At 62.1% G+C, this 17,702-nt stretch overlaps 2 protein-coding genes across 2 annotated transcripts in view; one reads left to right on the forward strand and one right to left on the reverse strand.

Moving 5' to 3' along the window:
• The first annotated feature begins 55 nt into the window (after positions 1-55).
• Positions 56-13,200, forward strand: PITPNM1 (phosphatidylinositol transfer protein membrane associated 1). Its single transcript, XM_007944690.1, has 23 exons — positions 56-133; positions 1,578-1,792; positions 1,882-2,003; positions 2,145-2,369; positions 3,738-4,058; positions 4,136-4,231; positions 4,312-4,419; positions 6,499-6,560; positions 6,840-7,090; positions 7,400-7,589; positions 7,696-7,803; positions 8,010-8,167; positions 8,247-8,449; positions 8,888-9,058; positions 9,997-10,161; positions 10,353-10,501; positions 10,589-10,699; positions 11,011-11,127; positions 11,291-11,439; positions 11,537-11,686; positions 11,754-11,937; positions 12,254-12,382; positions 12,937-13,200. The coding sequence occupies exons 1-23, from the start codon at positions 56-58 to the stop codon at positions 13,198-13,200; spliced, it is 3,726 nt and encodes a 1,241-aa protein (XP_007942881.1).
• Positions 13,201-14,756: 1,556 nt separating this feature from the next.
• The window catches only part of LOC103200247 (aryl hydrocarbon receptor interacting protein), a 6,365-nt gene continuing 3,419 nt past the window's right edge, over positions 14,757-17,702 (reverse strand). The window contains exons 2-6 of the mRNA XM_007944691.2: positions 17,449-17,628; positions 16,109-16,297; positions 15,413-15,589; positions 15,193-15,334; positions 14,757-14,962 (exon numbers count right to left, since the gene is read on the reverse strand). Of these exons, the coding sequence (XP_007942882.1) occupies positions 14,757-14,962; positions 15,193-15,334; positions 15,413-15,589; positions 16,109-16,297; positions 17,449-17,628 (894 nt within the window). The remainder of the gene's footprint in view (positions 14,963-15,192; positions 15,335-15,412; positions 15,590-16,108; positions 16,298-17,448; positions 17,629-17,702) is intronic.

Consider the following 17,702-nt stretch of genomic DNA (forward strand, 5'->3'; position numbering starts at 1 on the left):
GCTGACGGCGGTGCCTGCGCCAGGCGGAGCGGAGGCCGCGGGCCCAGCGCCCAGGATGCTCATCAAGGAGTACCACATTCTGCTGCCCATGAGCCTGGACGAGTACCAGGTGGCCCAGCTCTACATGATCCAGGTGAGGGCAGGAGAGGGGGCCAGGGACCTGCGGCGGGAGCGCGCAGGCTGGGCCCCAGGGGGCGCCGCACCCGGGACGCCAGGCCTCCCGCAGGACGCAGCCCCCGGGTCAGCGATGTGGGGGTCGGGGCCGCAGGGCAGCGGCCGAAGGGCCAGCGGTGGCTCCCTGCCCCCTACGTGCCCAGCCCAGCCCGGCTGGACGCTCGGCCCACGCATCATCTCCGTTAATCCTTTCAGGGGCTGCAGCCCCTCGGGGCAGGGAAGCAGGCGACAGTGAGAGGCAGGGGCTGGGCCGGGGGAGCAGGAGAAGAGGGCTGGGCAGGGCGTGGGGTCCTGCAGCCGCAGGAGGTCAGGGAGATGGGATGAGAGGCAGGCCCCAAAGCTGGGGGGGGGGGGGCGGTGAGCAGGCAGGGCTCCAGAGAGGAGGGAGGGGCTGAGCCAAGAGCAAGGGGACCATGGCCCTGAGACTGTGAGGTTGGAGTCTGAGGAGGGAAGAGGCTGGGATCAGGTCTGGGGGACTTGAGTGGGCCAAGTCCCCGGTCCAGAGATGTGATCAGGAAGGATCTAGAGACTCTCATGCTTTGAGGGTTGTGGCAGGAAGTGCGATTGCGGCTGCAGGGACAGGGGGACCAGGGTCAGGTCCTCACAGGGCAGTGGCGCCCCACCTCATTCCAGCCTCACCTCTCCTTGCTGCTACTTGAGCCCACCAGGCACACTCCCACCTCAGGACCTCGCAGGGCTTCCTTCTCCGCTGCCTCCAGCACTGACCACCACTGGTCCCCCAGCCTGCCCACGTCTGCACGTGGCTCCCTCCCTCACCTCCAAGCGTCAGGTCCTGCCTCTTCCCAACCAGGCCCCCTCGACCATGATTAAACCTGCAATCCCCAACTCTTAGGCTCCTTTCTTTCACGTATGACCTTCTAACACCCCATAAACCAGACCCCTCGTCACTGAGCTGATTCTGACTCACAGCAACCCCGGAGGACAGAGCAGGACTGTCCCTCCAGGTTTCCAAGGCTGTCATATTGACAGAAGTAGCTCACCCCACCTTTCTCCCTTGGAGGTCTGGTGGTTCGAATCCCCAAGCATCTGAGGGTTTGACTGCTGCACCACCAGAGCTCCTTACTGTACCACACAACCTCCTTACATGTTGTCTCTCTCGCTCCACTCAAGTGTCAGCTCCACCAGGGCATAGATCTTTGTTCTTTTCATCGCTAAATCCCAGGCAGTATCATTTTGGACGTTGCTTGACTTGCCGTAGCCCCTCAGTAACTGTTTGACTCACTGAGTCCCCATGGGGGACAGAGCTTGTTGTCAGCCTGATCCCAGGGAGTTGAGAAGGCTGGGACCGGGGCCCTGGAGCTGTGCAGGGGGCCAGGCTGGCTTGGGGGTCCCGGAGGATGAGCTGGGTTGAGCTCTGTGCTCTGCTGTTCCCTGGGCTGCAGAAAAAGAGCCGGGAGGAATCGAGTGGCGAGGGCAGCGGCGTGGAGATCCTGGCCAACCGGCCCTACACGGATGGGCCGGGCGGCAGCGGGCAGTACACACACAAGGTGTACCACGTGGGCTCCCACATCCCAGGCTGGTTCCGGGCCCTGCTGCCAAAGGCCGCCCTGCAGGTGGAAGAGGAGTCCTGGAACGCTTATCCGTACACGCGGACCCGGTGAGTGGGGCGACCGGAGGGGCCTGTGGCCGCGAGAGGCATGGCTCCGGTGGCCGCAGAAGTAACCCTCGGCTCCGCCCTCTGTGCAGCTACACCTGCCCCTTTGTCGAGAAGTTCTCCATCGAAATAGAGACCTACTACCTGCCTGATGGGGGACAGCAACCCAACGTGTTCAACCTGAGTGGGGCTGAGAGGCGACAGCGTATCCTGGGTGAGGCCTGGGATTAGCAGGGGTCGGGGTGAGCCAGGCCACCCGCCGCCTCAGCGGGTGGGCCTGGAGAAGTCCCAGGGTCTGTCCCCGGCTCAGCTTCCTGTCTGTGAAAGGCTGCCCTCCACGTTTCCCCCACCCCAGATACCATCGACATCGTGCGGGATGCAGTGGCCCCAGGCGAGTACAAAGTGGAGGAGGACCCCCGGCTGTATCGCTCCATCAAGACAGGCCGAGGGCCGCTGGCCGACGACTGGGCGCGGACGGCGGCCCAGACAGGACCCCTCATGTGTGCCTACAAGCTGTGCAAGGTGGAGTTCCGCTATTGGGGCATGCAAGCCAAGATCGAGCAGTTCATCCACGACGTTGGTGAGCACCCCACACCCCCCAGGCCCCAGGGTGCTCCCATCTGCTAGGGGACATCTATGGGAAAAGATGGGGAGCAGGGCAGCTGGCTGGGGGTCGAGGGAGTGAGCCTGCAGTGTGGATGGGAGTCAGGAGGACGAGAAGCTGGCCATAGTAGCTGTGCTTCTTCCATGAAACCCCTCAGACTCCACTGTTCCGTGAGCCAGGCAAGACCGAGAATCTCAGAGCCGTCAGCTCCCAGAGTCCCACCCTCTGGGCCCAGGTGTCCAGGACTTCTATTCCACACCTCCCCTGGAATAGGACCCCACAGCCCCTGCCCCACCCCCAGGCCTGATCCCTGGATGGGGGTATCCATGGACCTGGGCTCTGTTCCACTCCTGATCCCCGTGGAACCTCTACTCCCCATCTCTGCACCTCGGTTGTCCCTCTTGGAGATGAAGGGGAGACAGAGAGCTGTCGTTGAGCGAGCAAACATAACACACCCATCCCTTTGGGAAATCACTTTACACGCACAATCTCTAGGTACGGGCTTCCATTGTTCCCATCTTACAGAGCAAAGATACAGAGCAATGCAAGAAAATTAAAGTCAGCCACATATAGCCCCTGCATATAAATTCCTCATATATTTCCTGGTAGAAGTAAGTGTCTGTGTGGCAAGTGGTTAAGGGATTGGCTACTAAGCAAAAGCTTAGTGGTTCGAGTCCACCCAAAGGCACCTCGTAGAACGGCCTGGTGGCCTGTTTCTGAACAGTCAGCCAATGAAAACCCTACAGACCCCATTCCACTCTGACCCACAGGGCGCCATGTGTTGGAACCGGCTGGACAGCAACAGTGTTTTTATTTCCTTCCAGAATCTTACAGCTCGACCATTAGCGTTTTACTCCCTTGGACATTCTAACTTTATTCTTTTGTTTAAGATGAAAATATCCCAGAACGGTATCATCTTTCGCTACAATCTTCATTAAGTGCCAACACTTCCATTAACTGTTAACACCTTCACTAACCATCAGCAATTTCATCGACTGTTAATGCCTTAATTAACTGTTAGCTCCTAGAGGAAGTCAGTGGGAGCTAGCTGAAAGAACAAGGACTGGGACCAGCTTGGGGGGTGATGGGATGGGTGGGGTCAGTGCTCAGAGTTGGGGTGTCCAGAGGGATAAAAGAGGCCGTGGGCAAGGACGGAAGTGGGGCAGGAAAACCGACGCCCCAGTTCCCACTCCCACCCCCTGGACAGTGCTGGCCCTGCCCTACTCTGTGGCTCTGGGCGGGTGATGTGCCCAGGGGAGCCATTAGCCAACCTTGAGGGCTGGCATGTGGCTGCAGCAACTGAGAGCCAGTGTAGGGGGAGCACTGATGCCCGGGTGCCTGCAGGTCTGCGCCGAGTGATGCTGCGAGCCCACCGCCAGGCCTGGTGCTGGCAGGACGAGTGGACGGAGCTGAGCATGGCTGACATCCGGGCCCTGGAGGAGGAGACCGCCCGGATGCTTGCCCAGCGTATGGCCAAGTGCACCACGGGGCCCGAGGGACCTGAGGCCCAGCCCCCTGGGAAGCCAGGTGCCGAGGCCCGGGCCAGCCATGTCAGCATCCCTGATGGGCCGGAGCCCCCTCCCGGCCCTGATGCCTCACCCGATGCCAGCTTCAGCAAACAGTGGTCCTCATCCTCCCGGTCTTCCTACTCGTCCCAGCATGGAGGTGAGGCCGGGGACCGGCCTGGGAGGGTGTGCTCCTGCAGGGTGGGCTCCCAGGCTGAGCCTGAGCTGGCCCTGCAGGGGGCGTGTCTCCCCAGAGCCTGTCTGAGTGGCGCATGCAAAACATCGCCCGCGACTCCGAGAACAGCTCGGAGGAAGAGTTCTTCGATGCCCACGGTCAGCACCAGGGCCCTGTGGGGGAGGGGTCTGCCCCTGGGCGCTCCCCCTCCCCGTGACACAGCCCCCTGTCCCCTCAGAAGGCTTCTCAGACAGCGATGAGGTCTTCCCCAAGGAGATGACCAAGTGGAATTCCAATGACTTTATCGATGCCTTCGCCTCTCCCATGGAGGCTGAGGGGGCACCAGGTGAGGACCACGCGTCAGGCCACGGCCAGCCTCACATGCAGGGTCTCAGAGAATCCAATTCAAGTGAACTGAGTCACCTTCCCTGTGGCTGGCCGGCCTGGGCACTGGGGACTTGGAGCACAGCTCAGTCATGTTTATTGGGGTCCTAACATGAAGATAAAGGAGCCCTGCAGGTGCAGTGGCTAAGGTCTCAGATTCTAACCAAAGGTCAGAAGTTCAAACCCACCAGCCAACCCATGGGAGAAAGCTGAAGCAGTCTGCTTCTGTGAAGATTGACAGCCTTGCAAATCCTGTGGGGCTGTTCCACTCTGTCTTCTAGGGGCCCTCAGAGTCGGTTGCACCTTGATGGCAGTGGGTTTGGTTTGAGCTTTGCTTACTTAGAAACTTGATGGGGCAGTTCTACTCTAGAGGCACTGAGTCGGAATTGACTTGACAGTAGTAGGTTTGGTTTGGGGTTTGCTTCCATAAAAATTGACAGCCTTGGAAGCCCTGTGGGGCACATCTGCTCTGTCCCCTAGGGGTGCTGAGAGTTGGAATCAACTTGACAGCAGCGGGTTTGGTTTGGGCTTTACTTCTGTAAAGACTGACAGTCTTAGAAACCCTATGGTGCAGTTCCACTGTCTTCTAGGGGCCCTTTAAGTCTGTTTCACCTTGATGGCAGTGGGTTTGGTTTGAGCTTTGCTTACTTAGAAACTTGATGGGGCAGTTCTACTCTAGAGGCACGGAGTCGGAATTGACTTGACAGCCGTGGGTTTGGTTTGGGTTTTTTTTTTTTTTTTTTAAGATAAATAAAAGGAGCCCTGGTGGTGTGACAGTTAAGCTTTCAGCTTCTAACCGAAAGGTTAGTGGTTTGAACCTACCCAGTGGCTCCGGGCCGGAAAGGCCTGCTGATCTGCGTCCATAAAGTTTTTGTTAGTTACTCCTGAGTGGGCTCCGACTCACGGTGGCCCTATGATGTACAACACACCCACACACTGCCCAGTCTAGATGACAGCCTAGGAAACCCCATGATGTACAACACCCCCCCACACTGCCCAGTCTAGATGACAGCCTAGGAAACCCTATGGGGCAGATCTGCTCTGTTACATGGGGTTGCTGTGACGTAGAAATGACAGCAAGATGGACACTGGAGTCCCTCGGTGGCACACACGGTTTAGGATTGGTCTGGACCTGTCCAGGGGCACCATGGAAGAAAAGGCCTGATATGTGCTCCCATTAAGCTTCTAGCCAAGAAAACCCTATGGACCAGTTCTCCTTTGTAACACATGGGGTTGCCGTGAGTCGGAATCAACTCGTTCACCAGAGTGTGTGCTGGTTAAACACACAAACGAACAACAGGTGGATGGGCGAGGAGCGTGTCCGGGGTTCGGAAGGAACACGGGACGGAGGAGTTAAGTTGGAGGCAGGAAGGCTTCACGTGGGAGGTGATGTCTCAGCTGGGTTCTTTCGTTTTTTAAAAGTTTTCTTGGGGGCTTTGGGTGAATCTCAGGAGCTCTGGTGGCTAGTGCCTAAGGCATTTGACTACTAACCAGAAGGCTGGCTGTTCAAACCCACCAGCCATTCCTCGGAAAGAAGGTTGGGTAATCTACTTCCGTAGAGATACCAGCTCAGAAACCCAAGAAGGGGTCGCTATGAGTCAGATGACCCGAAGGCAGCGAGTTTGGTGTTTTGGTTTTGGGTGACTCTCAGTTGAGTTTTGAAGGACTGGACCAGCCAGCATTGCCCAGAGGAGCTTCTGTGGGGGCAGAAGTGTCCTGGATCCGTGCTACCCCGTGTGGTAGCCGCTAGCTCTATCTGTGGCTACTGAGCCCCTGGAGTGTGGCGGGTGCAACTGAGGGAGTGATTTTTACAGTAACCACATAGGACAGGGTGGGATCAGAAGAGTGAGGGGCAAACAAGGCTTTGTGGTAAGAGACCCCCTGCCAGCAGCCCTCATAGGGACTAAAGCTGGTGATGTAAAATGACTGATGAGGAGCAGCTCAGAGGGAGAGAAGAGGTGGCAGCCTCAGGTAGACTCCAGAGAGGGGTGCCCCAGGGCTCCCTCCACACCCTCATCACTGGATTTCCTCTGCCCTACAGACCCTGCCACTGAGGCCACTAAAGGCATGGGGGATGGGTCCCGAGAAGCAAGGGATTCGGAGGTGAGTATGGTTGGCCCTGGTGGTGCACTGGTTAAGCGCTTATCTGCTAACCACAAGGCTGGCAGTTGAACCCACCCTTCAGCCCCACGGGAGGACTGGTGATCTGCTCCCTTGAAGATAACAGCCTGGCAAACCCTATGGAGCAGTCCTCTCCCATGCAGTCGCTGCGTCCAAATGGACTACGTGGCACCGAACAGCAATAGCGCGGTTGCTCGGTGGTTGTTGACGGTTCTCCTGCCCATCCGCTCTGACACACTTGGCACCCGCCACACCCCACAGGGCCCAGACAGCGCCGGGGAGCTGGGGGCCGAGGCCTGCGCGGTGCACGCCCTGTTCCTCATCCTGCACAGTGGCAGCATCCTGGACGTGGGTCCTGGGGACGCCGACTCCAAGCAGGCCGACGTGCAGACGCTGAGCGCGGCCTTCGAGGCCGTTACGCGCATCCACTTCCCCGAGGCCCTGGGCCACGTGGCCCTGCGCCTGGTGCCCTGCCCGCCCATCTGTGCTGCTGCCTACGCCCTTGTCTCCAAGTACTGGCCCCAGGGCGGGGGGGGGGGTGGAGAACGGGCAGGGCCCTCAAGCTGAAGGTGGCCCCATTGGGAGCGGGGAGGAGGCTGGGAAGCCTGACAGCTGAGCTCTTGGCCACCTGAGTGGCCTGGGCCCGTGGCCCACCTGCTGGCCCTCGGCTTCTAGGCAGCGGTCCCTCTGCAGAGGTCGCCTAGTGTTGAAGCGTCCCATCACAGCCCTCCTCAGGGCAGGGACCTGTCAGTGGGCCAAGAGGACCTGAAGGCAGTGGGGTGGCTAGAAGCTCCCCACCCACCTGCCCCCTCCTCCTGCAGCCTGAGCCCCTACAGTCATGACGGTGACAGCCTGTCCCGCTCCCAGGACCACATCCCACTGGCTGCCCTGCCGCTGCTGGCCACCTCATCCTCCCGCTACCAGGGTGCTGTGGCCACCGTCATCGCCCGCACCAACCAGGCCTACGCTGCCTTCCTGCGCTCGCCTGAGGGGACTGGCTTCTGCGGGCAGGTCAGGGTGTACAGAGAGACGGGCTAAGAGCGTGCTATCCGACCAGCCACCTGCAGCGGGCCTGCAGCCCCACAGGGCCCCTCTTGATGCCGCCCTCCCTCAACAGGTGGCGTTGATTGGGGATGGCGTTGGCGGAATCCTGGGCTTTGATGCGCTCTGCCACAGTGCCAGTGTGGGCACCGGGAGCCGGGGCAGCAGCCGTCGTGGGAGCATGGTCAGTGGGGGGTTGTTTCTCTCCAGGGCTAGGTCACTGCCCCCGAGTCACTTCTCTGTGGGCGGCTCCGCCCTGCTGCCCCACTCCTGCTCCTCCCAGGGTCACTCTGTGCTCCACCCCCAAGCCTCTCCCCTTCTTGCTCCCAAATAAGTAGAAACTGAATGGTCTCCAGGCCTCAGGATGGTTCTCTCCTCTCTTGCGTGTAGAACAACGAGCTACTATCCCCCGAGGTCGGCCCAGTGCGGGACCCCCTGGCAGACGGGTCAGATGGGCTGGGCCGGGCCAGCCCGGAACCCTCAGCCCTGCCTGCCCAGCGCACAGCCAGCGACATGGCCAGTCCTGAGCTTGAGGGGTCCCAGAACAGGTGACTCCCCTGTCCCAGTGCCCCCTCTCTCACACTGGGGTGCAGACGCAGCTGCTCTGAGCACCTCCCTCCCCTGCAGCCTGCAGGCCGCCCCAGCCGCTTCCTCCGGAGAGCCCTGGCGGGCCAGCACGGCCTCCTGCCCCCCGGCCCCTGGCTCCGAGGTGCCTGACGGCCCCACCAGCGCTGCCCGCCTTGACTTCAAGGTCTCCAGCTTCTTCCTCTTCGGCTCCCCACTGGGCCTGGTGCTGGCTCTACGCAAAACCGTGATGCCCGACTTGGAGGGTGAGCCCTCGGCGGGGGGGCCCACTCCTCATTCCACGTCTCATCAGCCTCCCCCCAGCCCTGGCCTGGCCAAACTCTGCCCTTCCATCTCACCTGCAACCCCCTACTGTACAAATCCAATAGCTTGGCTAGTGGAGGGGAAACCGAGGCTCAGAGAGAAGGAACTGCCAAGGCCAGGCTTCCCAGAGGAACCTCATTCCCAGATGCTCTGACAGCGAAGGGATCCAGAGGCCTGGGAGCTCCGAGTCCTGAACCCCATCAGCCGACCATGGGCTCTGAGGACACTCGGCCGGGAGACCTGTCTGACTTTCCATAGGCCCCCAGTGGCCACCCAGGCTGGCTCAGGGTCTCACAGCACGTCAGGGCACCACGTCCCATACTCCCACTTTCCTGACTGGCCAGAGTCCAGCCCCCCTTTCTCTCTCTCCTGGTTCCCAGTGGCCCAGATGCGCCCCGCCTGCGGGCAAATCTACAACCTGTTCCATGCAGCCGACCCCTGCGCCTCCCGCCTCGAGCCCCTGCTGGCCCCCAAGTTCCAGGCCATCGCCCCACTGGCCGTGCCCCGCTACCAGAAGTTCCCCCTGGGCGACGGCTCGTCCTTGCTGCTGGGTATGCCCCAACCACGATGCAGGGGGCAGGAGGGGAGCGCTTGCAGGGAGGACGTGGGTGGGACCTCTTCACGAGTAAGGACCTGAGATGTTCAGTAACCCCACCCTGGCCCCGTGGGGCTTCTGGATCCCCCATCCCATCTGACATTCTCTGTCCTGCAGTTTGGGGCTGTGGTGGTGAGTGAGTTGGAGGGAGGGAGCAGACAGTCACTGGTGTGCATGTCCAAATGTGTGTCACTGTGTGTGCAGCTCTGTGTGTGGCTGCTGTGTGTGTGTATGGCTGCAGCTGCTATGTGTGTGTCTGACTGCTGGAGGGGGCAGCCATGGGTGTGCAGTTGTGTGTGTGTGTGTGGCTGTGGTCGGGGGCTGCTCTGTATGTGTGTGACGTCTGTGTGTGTTTGACTGCTGGGGGAGCAGCTGTGTGTGTGTGACTGCTCGGGGGGCAGCTGTGTATGTCTGACTGCTGGGGGGGCAGCCATGGGTGTGCAGTTGTGTGTGTGTGTGTGGCTGTGGTGGGGGGGCTGCTCTGTGTGTGTGTGTGACTGCTGGGGGAGTAGCTGTGTGTGTGTGACTGCTGGGGGGGCAGCCATATGTGTACGTGGTTGTGTGTGTGGCTGCTGTGTATTGGCTCTGTGTGTGTGTGTGGTTGTGTGGTGGCTGTATGCAGGTATATAGGCTTACACTGTGTCTCCATATGCATGTGTTGGTATGAGTCATACTTGGTGCAGGCCCACAAGACAGGTGGGCACGTGTCTGATGGTGGTGGCAGCATTCTGAGGGGAAGGCAGCAGGCCATGGGTGAGCTCAGGGGAGCCTGGGGCAGTCCAGCTTCAGCCAGGCTCTGAGCAGGGCGGCAGTGGAGGTGTAGGGGCTGGCTGGGGAGATAGGACAGGCCTGGCCCACCAGGGGGTGACTGGTGAGCCTGCCTCTCGTCCCCAGCTGACACTCTGCAGACCCACTCAGGCCTCTTTCTGGAGGAGCTGGACATGCTGGTGCCCTCGACGCCAACCTCGGCCAGCGGTGCCTTCTGGAAGGGCAGTGAGTTGAGCACGGAACCTCCTGCCCAGCCAGCTGCCCCCAGCACCACCAGTGAAGTGGTCAAGAGTAAGTCAGCCAGCCTTGCCTGGGGAGTGCAGCCTCCTGGGGGGTGGGCCCCTCCTCTGGTTGCCCCAGCGCTGAGTCCCGGCTTGGCAGAGGTCAGGCTGGGCGGGCAGGTGGCCCGGAAGAGCGCCCAGGCAGGCAGAGGGGGCCCGGGACGGGAGCCCCCTGACTCACTGCCCGTCGTGGCCGTGCAGTCCTGGAGCGCTGGTGGGGGACCAAGCGGATTGACTACTCACTGTACTGCCCTGAGGCGCTCACGGCCTTCCCCACCGTCACGCTGCCGCACCTCTTCCACGCCAGCTACTGGGAGTCGGCCGACGTGGTGGCCTTCATTCTGCGCCAGGTGGGCCGGGCTGGGAGGCCGAGATGGGGATGGGCTGCGGGTGGCGGGGAGCCGCGGACGCAGTTCATGTGGCGTCGCCCGCCGCAGGTGATAGAGAAAGAGCGGCCCCAGCTGGCGGAGTGCGAGGAGCCGTCCATGTACAGCCCGGCCTTCCCCCGGGAGAAGTGGCAGCGCAAGCGCACGCAGGTCAAGATCCGGGTACGCACCCCGCCCCCTCCTCAGCATTTGCAGACACCCCCCTTCACAACCACCGTACCCACTATCCAGCCCCTCTGCACTCGCCCCTCTTTCCTCACGACCTGGTGCCTGGGGACCAGAACCCCACTCTGAAGTCAGGGTCATCAAACAGACGTGCATCCCGGCCCCCTTGTGGCCAAGTCCCGCCCCTATGGTCTCAGCCCCGCCCCCTCCGGGCCAGGCCCCGCCCCTTGGCCTGGGATTTCCCCCTCCCCCTCTCCCTCGCATCCAATCCACCCCCAGCCCCGGCCTTATGGTGTCTCTTCCGCCAGAACGTCACTTCCAACCACCGAGCAAGCGACACTGTGGTATGCGAGGGCCGCCCCCAGGTGCTGAACGCACGCTTCATGTACGGACCCTTGGATGTGGTCACGCTTACCGGAGAGAAGGTCAGGACCCAGCGGCCTGCGCGGGTAGAACTGGCCCACTGGTGCCTCCAGTTCCCTGGAGCAGCTACGGGTCCAGCCCGGCCGAGCCCAGCCCACTCCCGCTCTCCTCGCCTCAGTCGGGGTCACCCGGGGACCCATGACCCTCTCTGCCCCTCCCCGCCAGGTGGACATCTATGTCATGACGCAGCCACTGTCCGGCAAGTGGATCCACTTCGGCACTGAGGTCACCAACAGCTCGGGCCGCCTCACCTTCCCGGTGCCCCCCGAGCGCGCCCTGAGCATTGGCGTCTACCCCGTGCGCATGGTGGTCAGGTGAGTGGGGGGGGGGCGGGGCTCCGGGGGCGGGGCTCTGGTAGAGCCCCGCCCCCACCTCACACTCCGCCCCCGCCTCACACTCCGTGGGCCACAGAGGCGACCACACGTATGCTGAGTGCTGCCTGACGGTGGTGGCCCGCGGCACGGAGGCCGTGGTCTTCAGTATCGACGGCTCCTTCACCGCCAGCGTCTCCATCATGGGCAGCGACCCCAAGGTGCGCGCCGGCGCCGTGGACGTGGTCAGGTAGGAGCCGCGTCACCTCCGGGTGCCAGCACCGCGCGACCTGGGCTGACCATGGCCCCGCCCGCAGGCACTGGCAGGACGCGGGCTACCTGATCGTGTATGTGACGGGCCGGCCTGACATGCAGAAGCACCGCGTGGTGGCCTGGTTGTCGCAGCACAACTTCCCCCACGGCGTCGTCTCCTTCTGCGACGGCCTCACCCACGACCCGCTGCGCCAGAAGGCCATGTTCCTACAGAGCCTGGTGCAGGAGGTGCGCCATCCGGAGGGTTCCCACACCACCCCACCCCCTCCAGAGGAAGGACCATCCGGTACCGCCCCCCTGCGGTCTGGCGGCCTCCTAACAAGATCCTTGGTCCCTTCGTGGTCCCAGGGACCCTTTGCCCTGGGAGCCAAAGGGGGATATCGGACTGGACGGGCTGGGTCGGATGGTGACTTGAGCATCTTGCGGCCCCGCCTCTGTCCCGTTAGCCTCGCCCCTGATAGTCAGACTCCCGGAAGCCTAGGGGACCCTGCACCTGCCTCAGGGCCCCGCCTCCCGGAGAGCTGACATGCATCTCGGGCCACAGGTGGAGCTGAACATTGTGGCCGGCTACGGGTCCCCCAAAGACGTGGCCGTGTACGCTGCACTGGGCCTGCCCCCGAGCCAGACCTACATCGTGGGCCGTGCTGTGCGGAAGCTGCAGGCGCAGTGCCAGGTGAGGGCCCTGCAGAGGAGAGAGGGGCCCTGCGGACCTAGGTGTGGCTCTGAGGCCTTAGCAGCACCCAAGGGGGTGGCTGTGAGCTGCCCCACAGGCCAGCCCTGTGTCTCTGGCCTCTGGAGATCTGTGGTCCTTGTAGAACTGGGCTCATGAGCAGCGTGCAACTGCCAACCACACCCCCGCAGGCCCTGGTGGTAACTGCTAGAGACCTTGAGTGCTGGCTGCAGGCAGCCATGACCTCCACCTGTGGGAGCCTGTTACTGCTCTGAGATGGTGATGGCACCTACGTGCAGTCTCGGCTTCTCACAAGGATCAAACGATTTGTCACACGTCACACCGCTGGCCCAAAGATGTCCCCCTAAGATCCTGTTTTACAGATGAGGGAAACCAAGGCCCAGCAGTCAGAGTAAACCCCTGGGGACCTGGCTCCCATCCTGGTCCAGCAGCACTGATGGTCCCCACCCTGCCTCAGAAACCTAGGGAGAACCTGGGGGGAAGCATGTGGGCCCCCGGCCAGCCGTCCCCTCACGCCTGTCCACTTGTGCCTGCAGTTCCTCTCCGACGGCTACGTGGCCCACCTAGGCCAACTGGAGGCGGGTTCCCACCCTCATGCCCCCACTGGACCCCAAAGGGCTTCCTTGGCCAAGAGCAGTTACAGTGTGGGCGCCCCCGTGGACTTCCTGCGAAAACAGAGCCAGCTGCTGCGTTCCAGGGGCCCTAGCCAGGCCGAACGTGAGGGCCCGGGGACACCACCAGGCACCCTGGCTCGAGGCAAGGCCCGCAGCATCAGCCTCAAGCTGGACAGTGAGGAATGAGGCCACACTGGCCGGACACGTATTATTTATACACACCCTGAGGACCCACACGGCTACCACAGGAGGCTGGGGGCCCACCCCACCGGCCCCACCCAGCCCACAGGCCCACACCCTGCATCCGTCTGCCCCTCAGTATTACTTCCTTTCCATGTGGGGGACCCACCCTGGGGAGGGAGGAGGGAGTGGGCGGGCCCAGAGCCTTTCCAGTGTGTGTCCGTTAGGAAAATAAAGCCACCGCATCTCGCGGCATGTCCACCTGGCTGGCATCCCAGGGCAGCTGAGCACAGCTGATGGTTCGGTGGGGACGTGGAAGTCAGAGGGACAGGGTGCAGCCCAGGGTCCTAGAGCAGGTCAGGTGGGGCCAGGACAGCGGCCTGGGCCTCCAGGGTCTCAGGGTTCTGCATAGGCCCCAGTCTGGACCCACCCCTTGGCCATGGCATCTCACCAAAAGCTCTGCCCCGAGAAAGCGAGGCCAGGGGACAGTGGGGTCAGAGGTGGGGTGGGGGACCATACTGGGAGAGCACCTCACTGGAAGACAAGCCCTTCCTCCCTCTCTCCTTCTCGCTTAGAGCGTTGAACCGTTGAACCGGTTCGTTCTTACAGATCCCCACCCCAAGTGATTCTTCCGTATACTTGTGAAAATGTGGGTCTGCGGTGGAAATTCGGAATGAACCAGTTCAAAGCCCTGTGAATCCAACCCCACCTAACTTCCAGAAGACCTACCACCTCCCAAAGTTTCCTCCCTCCACCACAGGCCTCTGATGCCCACCCTGCTGACTCAGGTTCTCTCCCCACCCCCCAAAACCACTTCCTTCTCCCATGCTGGCCCTGTCACCAGGCTCAGCCCCCAGGCCAACAGGGCCACCCTCCAAACACGTTCTCTCCCAGCTGTGCACCCCACACCTTACTACCCCTCGGCCTCCCCACTGCCCCTTGCACCCTCTTCTCCAGTGCTCCTTCCTCACCCCTCGCCCCAGGACCCCGGCACCATCCAGCACCAGCTGCCCAGGCCATTCCTCTCTGTTCCAAATCCTGCAGTGGCTCCCGTGCTCCGTGGGACAACCCCAGGGCCTCCCCCGCCCTGAAGTTCCTCCCTAATCTGGACCCCTTGGTTCCCATGCACCCCCAGCCCCCACATCCCTCCGACACGGTGCCCTCTTCACCTCCCATGCCCTTCAGGAGACGGCTCAAGTCCCTGACCCTCCCGAAAGGAAGCCTCCCTCAGCCAGCCTGGCCACCTGGCTCCCCTTCAAGACGGGGGGCTCCCAGGGCGCAGCGGCCCTGGCCAGCAAGAACCCCTTCTCTTCAGTAGAGTGTCACCCTCATTTCTGTCAGAGATGAGACTGGGGGGTAGTGAATGGGGAGCTGGGCCTAGAACCCCCTGCTCCTTTCCTCCCCAGGGCCACCCAAGAACGAGAAACGTCAGGGCTGAGCCCAGCTCTCCCAACGGATTAGCCCAGCAGACCACAGTGAGATAAATACAGCCTTTATACAGAGAGAACCGCGGTGCGGTGGGGGAGGTGGGCTGGCCAGGGCATGCGGGGCCAGGAACCCTGTCAATGGGAGAAGATGCCCCGGAAGCGGGCTTTGTCCTCCTCGTCCTTCTGCCGGATCCGTGCCTCCAGGGCCTGCAGCTCACGTCTCACGACGGGCTCCAGGCCTGGATCCAGCTCCAGCACCTTGGCAAAGTCAGCCTGGGCCTCCCGAACGTCCCACACGGCCGCGTGGGCCTTGCCCCGCTTGAAGTAGGCCTTGACGTTGTCTGCAAAGGATACCAGCGGGCAGGATGCAATGGCATGAGCAGGGTACCAGGCCTGCCTGGCTGCCCTCCTGGCACCATGTACCCATCAGGGAAGCACGCCCCCCCGGACCTGTAGACACCACCCTCCCCCATGACACCCTGCATCCCTCACTGGTACGGCAGGGCCCGTGCCACGGGTGGGGGTGTTTCGTGAGGTCCTTGTGAGGCTGGGACTTGGGCCCAGTGCTCACCGTCGTACTTGTTGAGGATGGAGGAGCAGTGGTCGAGTACCTCGTAGTACTCCTTGGCCACCAACTTGCACTGGCAGTAATTGAGCAGCAGGGGGGTGATCTGCTGGTCCAGCTGGATCCAGTCAGGGGACCCCGGCTGTTCCTGGGGGCCCAGGGAAGGAAAAGGGGTTCAGCCTGCAGCCGGCTGCCCCCCACCCCCACCCCAGCCCCTGGGCAGCACCTTCATCTGCAGGTTCTTGAGGCAGGCGATGGCGTCATAGTACTTGGCGGCCGCTTCCTTCACATGCCCCTCGCGGTACAGCTGGTTGCCCTCCTGGTGGATAACCGGCACTGCCCTGGCCTTCTCCTCGTCCGTCATGGCCCACGGGTCCTGCTGGTACGTGCCAGGGTTCTCCACCTGCCGGGGCGCGAGCCAAGTCAGCTTCTCAGCCCCAGACCCACCAGCATCTGAGCTGACAGGGCCCCAGACCATGGACACGGGTGGCAGAACCAGCTGTTCCCTTGCTGGGGAGTCAACAAACACTTCTTGGACGACAAACATCTCCTACGTGCCCCAGCCCTGGGCCACATGCTGGGAACGGAGCAGTGAACAAGAGGCTGAAAGCCCTGGCTCGCCAAGCTCGAGCTCCCTGGGGAGAATCCCCAAACAGACATGGAAACGCACACGCCTACGTGACGTCAAATCCCGGCAGGGCTGTGCAGGTGGTAACCGCACAGGGACAGAGAACGCAGGACACAGGGTGGGAGAGCAGGCCCATCGGGGGAGGTGCGTTTGGGGCCCGGAGGAGCAGGGCTACCAGAGGACTGCGGGGGTCCCAAGCGGGCCTTTCCCGCACCTGCCTCCGGCTGCCCCTCTCAGCAGTCCATCCACCGATCCCACTGCCCTGGTGGGTATCTGGGGCCTGGCAGCCCTCACCTTCAGCATCTCGATGTCAAAGATGAGAGGCCGGGGGCGCTGCTGCAGGGCGTCTAGGTCGGCGTGGCCCAGGGAGCCGTGCTCGCGCATCTGGGCAATGCCGCAACAGTGCCTCTGGCCCTCCAGCGGGTCCTTGCCAACTGCGATGTTACGCAGGCTCTTGGCCACCAGTGGATACAGGACAACGTGCTGCAGGCAGGCGAGTGGGCACAGGGGCTCTGTCAGCGCAGGCCGACTGGTCACCAGCCCCCTTGCCCATCACTGTTGGAGAAAGGACACTGAGGCCCAGAGAGGGAACGCCAGTGGCTCAGGGTCCCCCACCTGAGCACAGGGGAGGCCCCTAGAAATCCCCAGCCTCCCTCCTAGTGAAGACCCCGCTTCTGCCACACTCTCTGGGCACCAAACCAAACCAAGCACCTAACACACACACACACACACACACCCATCCTCCTGTCTCCCCTGTCCTTACAGGCCCATGGACTTCTCACCTCTCCATCTCCCCTTCCCTGGGACACAGCCCACAAGCCAGGCTCCTCACCATTACTGGGGTCCCCCCCACCACATTCTGCTCCCTGCATCTTTTCCTTTTCCTCCCTCCCACCCCACCCAGTTCAAGGACCTAGCTCAGAGCTGGACCCAGGACAGCAACTTCAAAGCCTCAGGGGAGACGGGTGTAGGGGACCTTGGCTCTGGCCCTGCCCCTTGAAACAGCACGGGGGTGTGGGAATCAGTGTAGCCGAGCTTTCCCATTCCCCCGTGGTCCACACGGGAGCTGAGTGCTCGGCTCTTGGCCAGCCACACAGCAAACCTTTCCTGAGCGCGGCACTGGCCAAAGCCGGAGGTGAACGGGCCCGCTCCCTGCCCTGCAATGGCTAGGACCGGGTAGGGGACCAGACCCTGATCATGACAGCCATGAGGAGTCTGGGGGACTCAAAGGAGGGATTCAAGCCTCCCACTAGCAGTCAGGGAGGGCTTCCCGAGGGTGGTGACCCAGGAAGTGACCTTGAAGTATGGGGGAGGATCTTGACCATGAAGGGACAGAAAGGAAAGGCAGGGAGGCAAGGGGGAGCCTAGCAGAGGCAAGACCACAGGGCGGGAGAGCAGCTAGAACTTACATTCTGACACCAGGAGCCATGGAGGTTTTAAGCAAGGAGTTGTGCGGGCAATTTGCACAGGGCTGCAGTCTGGCTAGTGGACAGGAGAGGGGAGAAGAGAGGCCAGGATGCCAGTGGGAAGGCAAGTGGGAGCTAGGAGTGGGCCAGCCACCGTGGGAGGCCTGGGGACAGACCTAGGGCTCGGCTGGGACAGACAGACACGGCAGGCAGGTATGGGCCGGGCACCTTGACGTCACAGAGGAACTGGGCGATCTCCCCTGGGCGCATGGTGCACACGATGGTCTCCCACACGGGCAGCTTGAACTTCTTGCCGATGATGAGCTCCATGGGTTTGCCGCGCATCCGACTGTCATCCAGCGCGGTGCCTTCCTCATCGCCGTACAGTGTCCGGTAGTGGAAGGTGGCCTATGGACCAGAGACTCAGAAAGGGCCCACCCCACCTTCCAGACGGCACAAGGGACACAGCTCCCCTGGGGTCT

The sequence above is a fragment of the Orycteropus afer genome, unplaced genomic scaffold, assembly GCF_000298275.1.
Source record: "Orycteropus afer afer isolate SDZICR_OR568_19922 unplaced genomic scaffold, OryAfe1.0 scaffold00130, whole genome shotgun sequence".
Lineage (NCBI taxonomy): Eukaryota > Metazoa > Chordata > Mammalia > Tubulidentata > Orycteropodidae > Orycteropus > Orycteropus afer.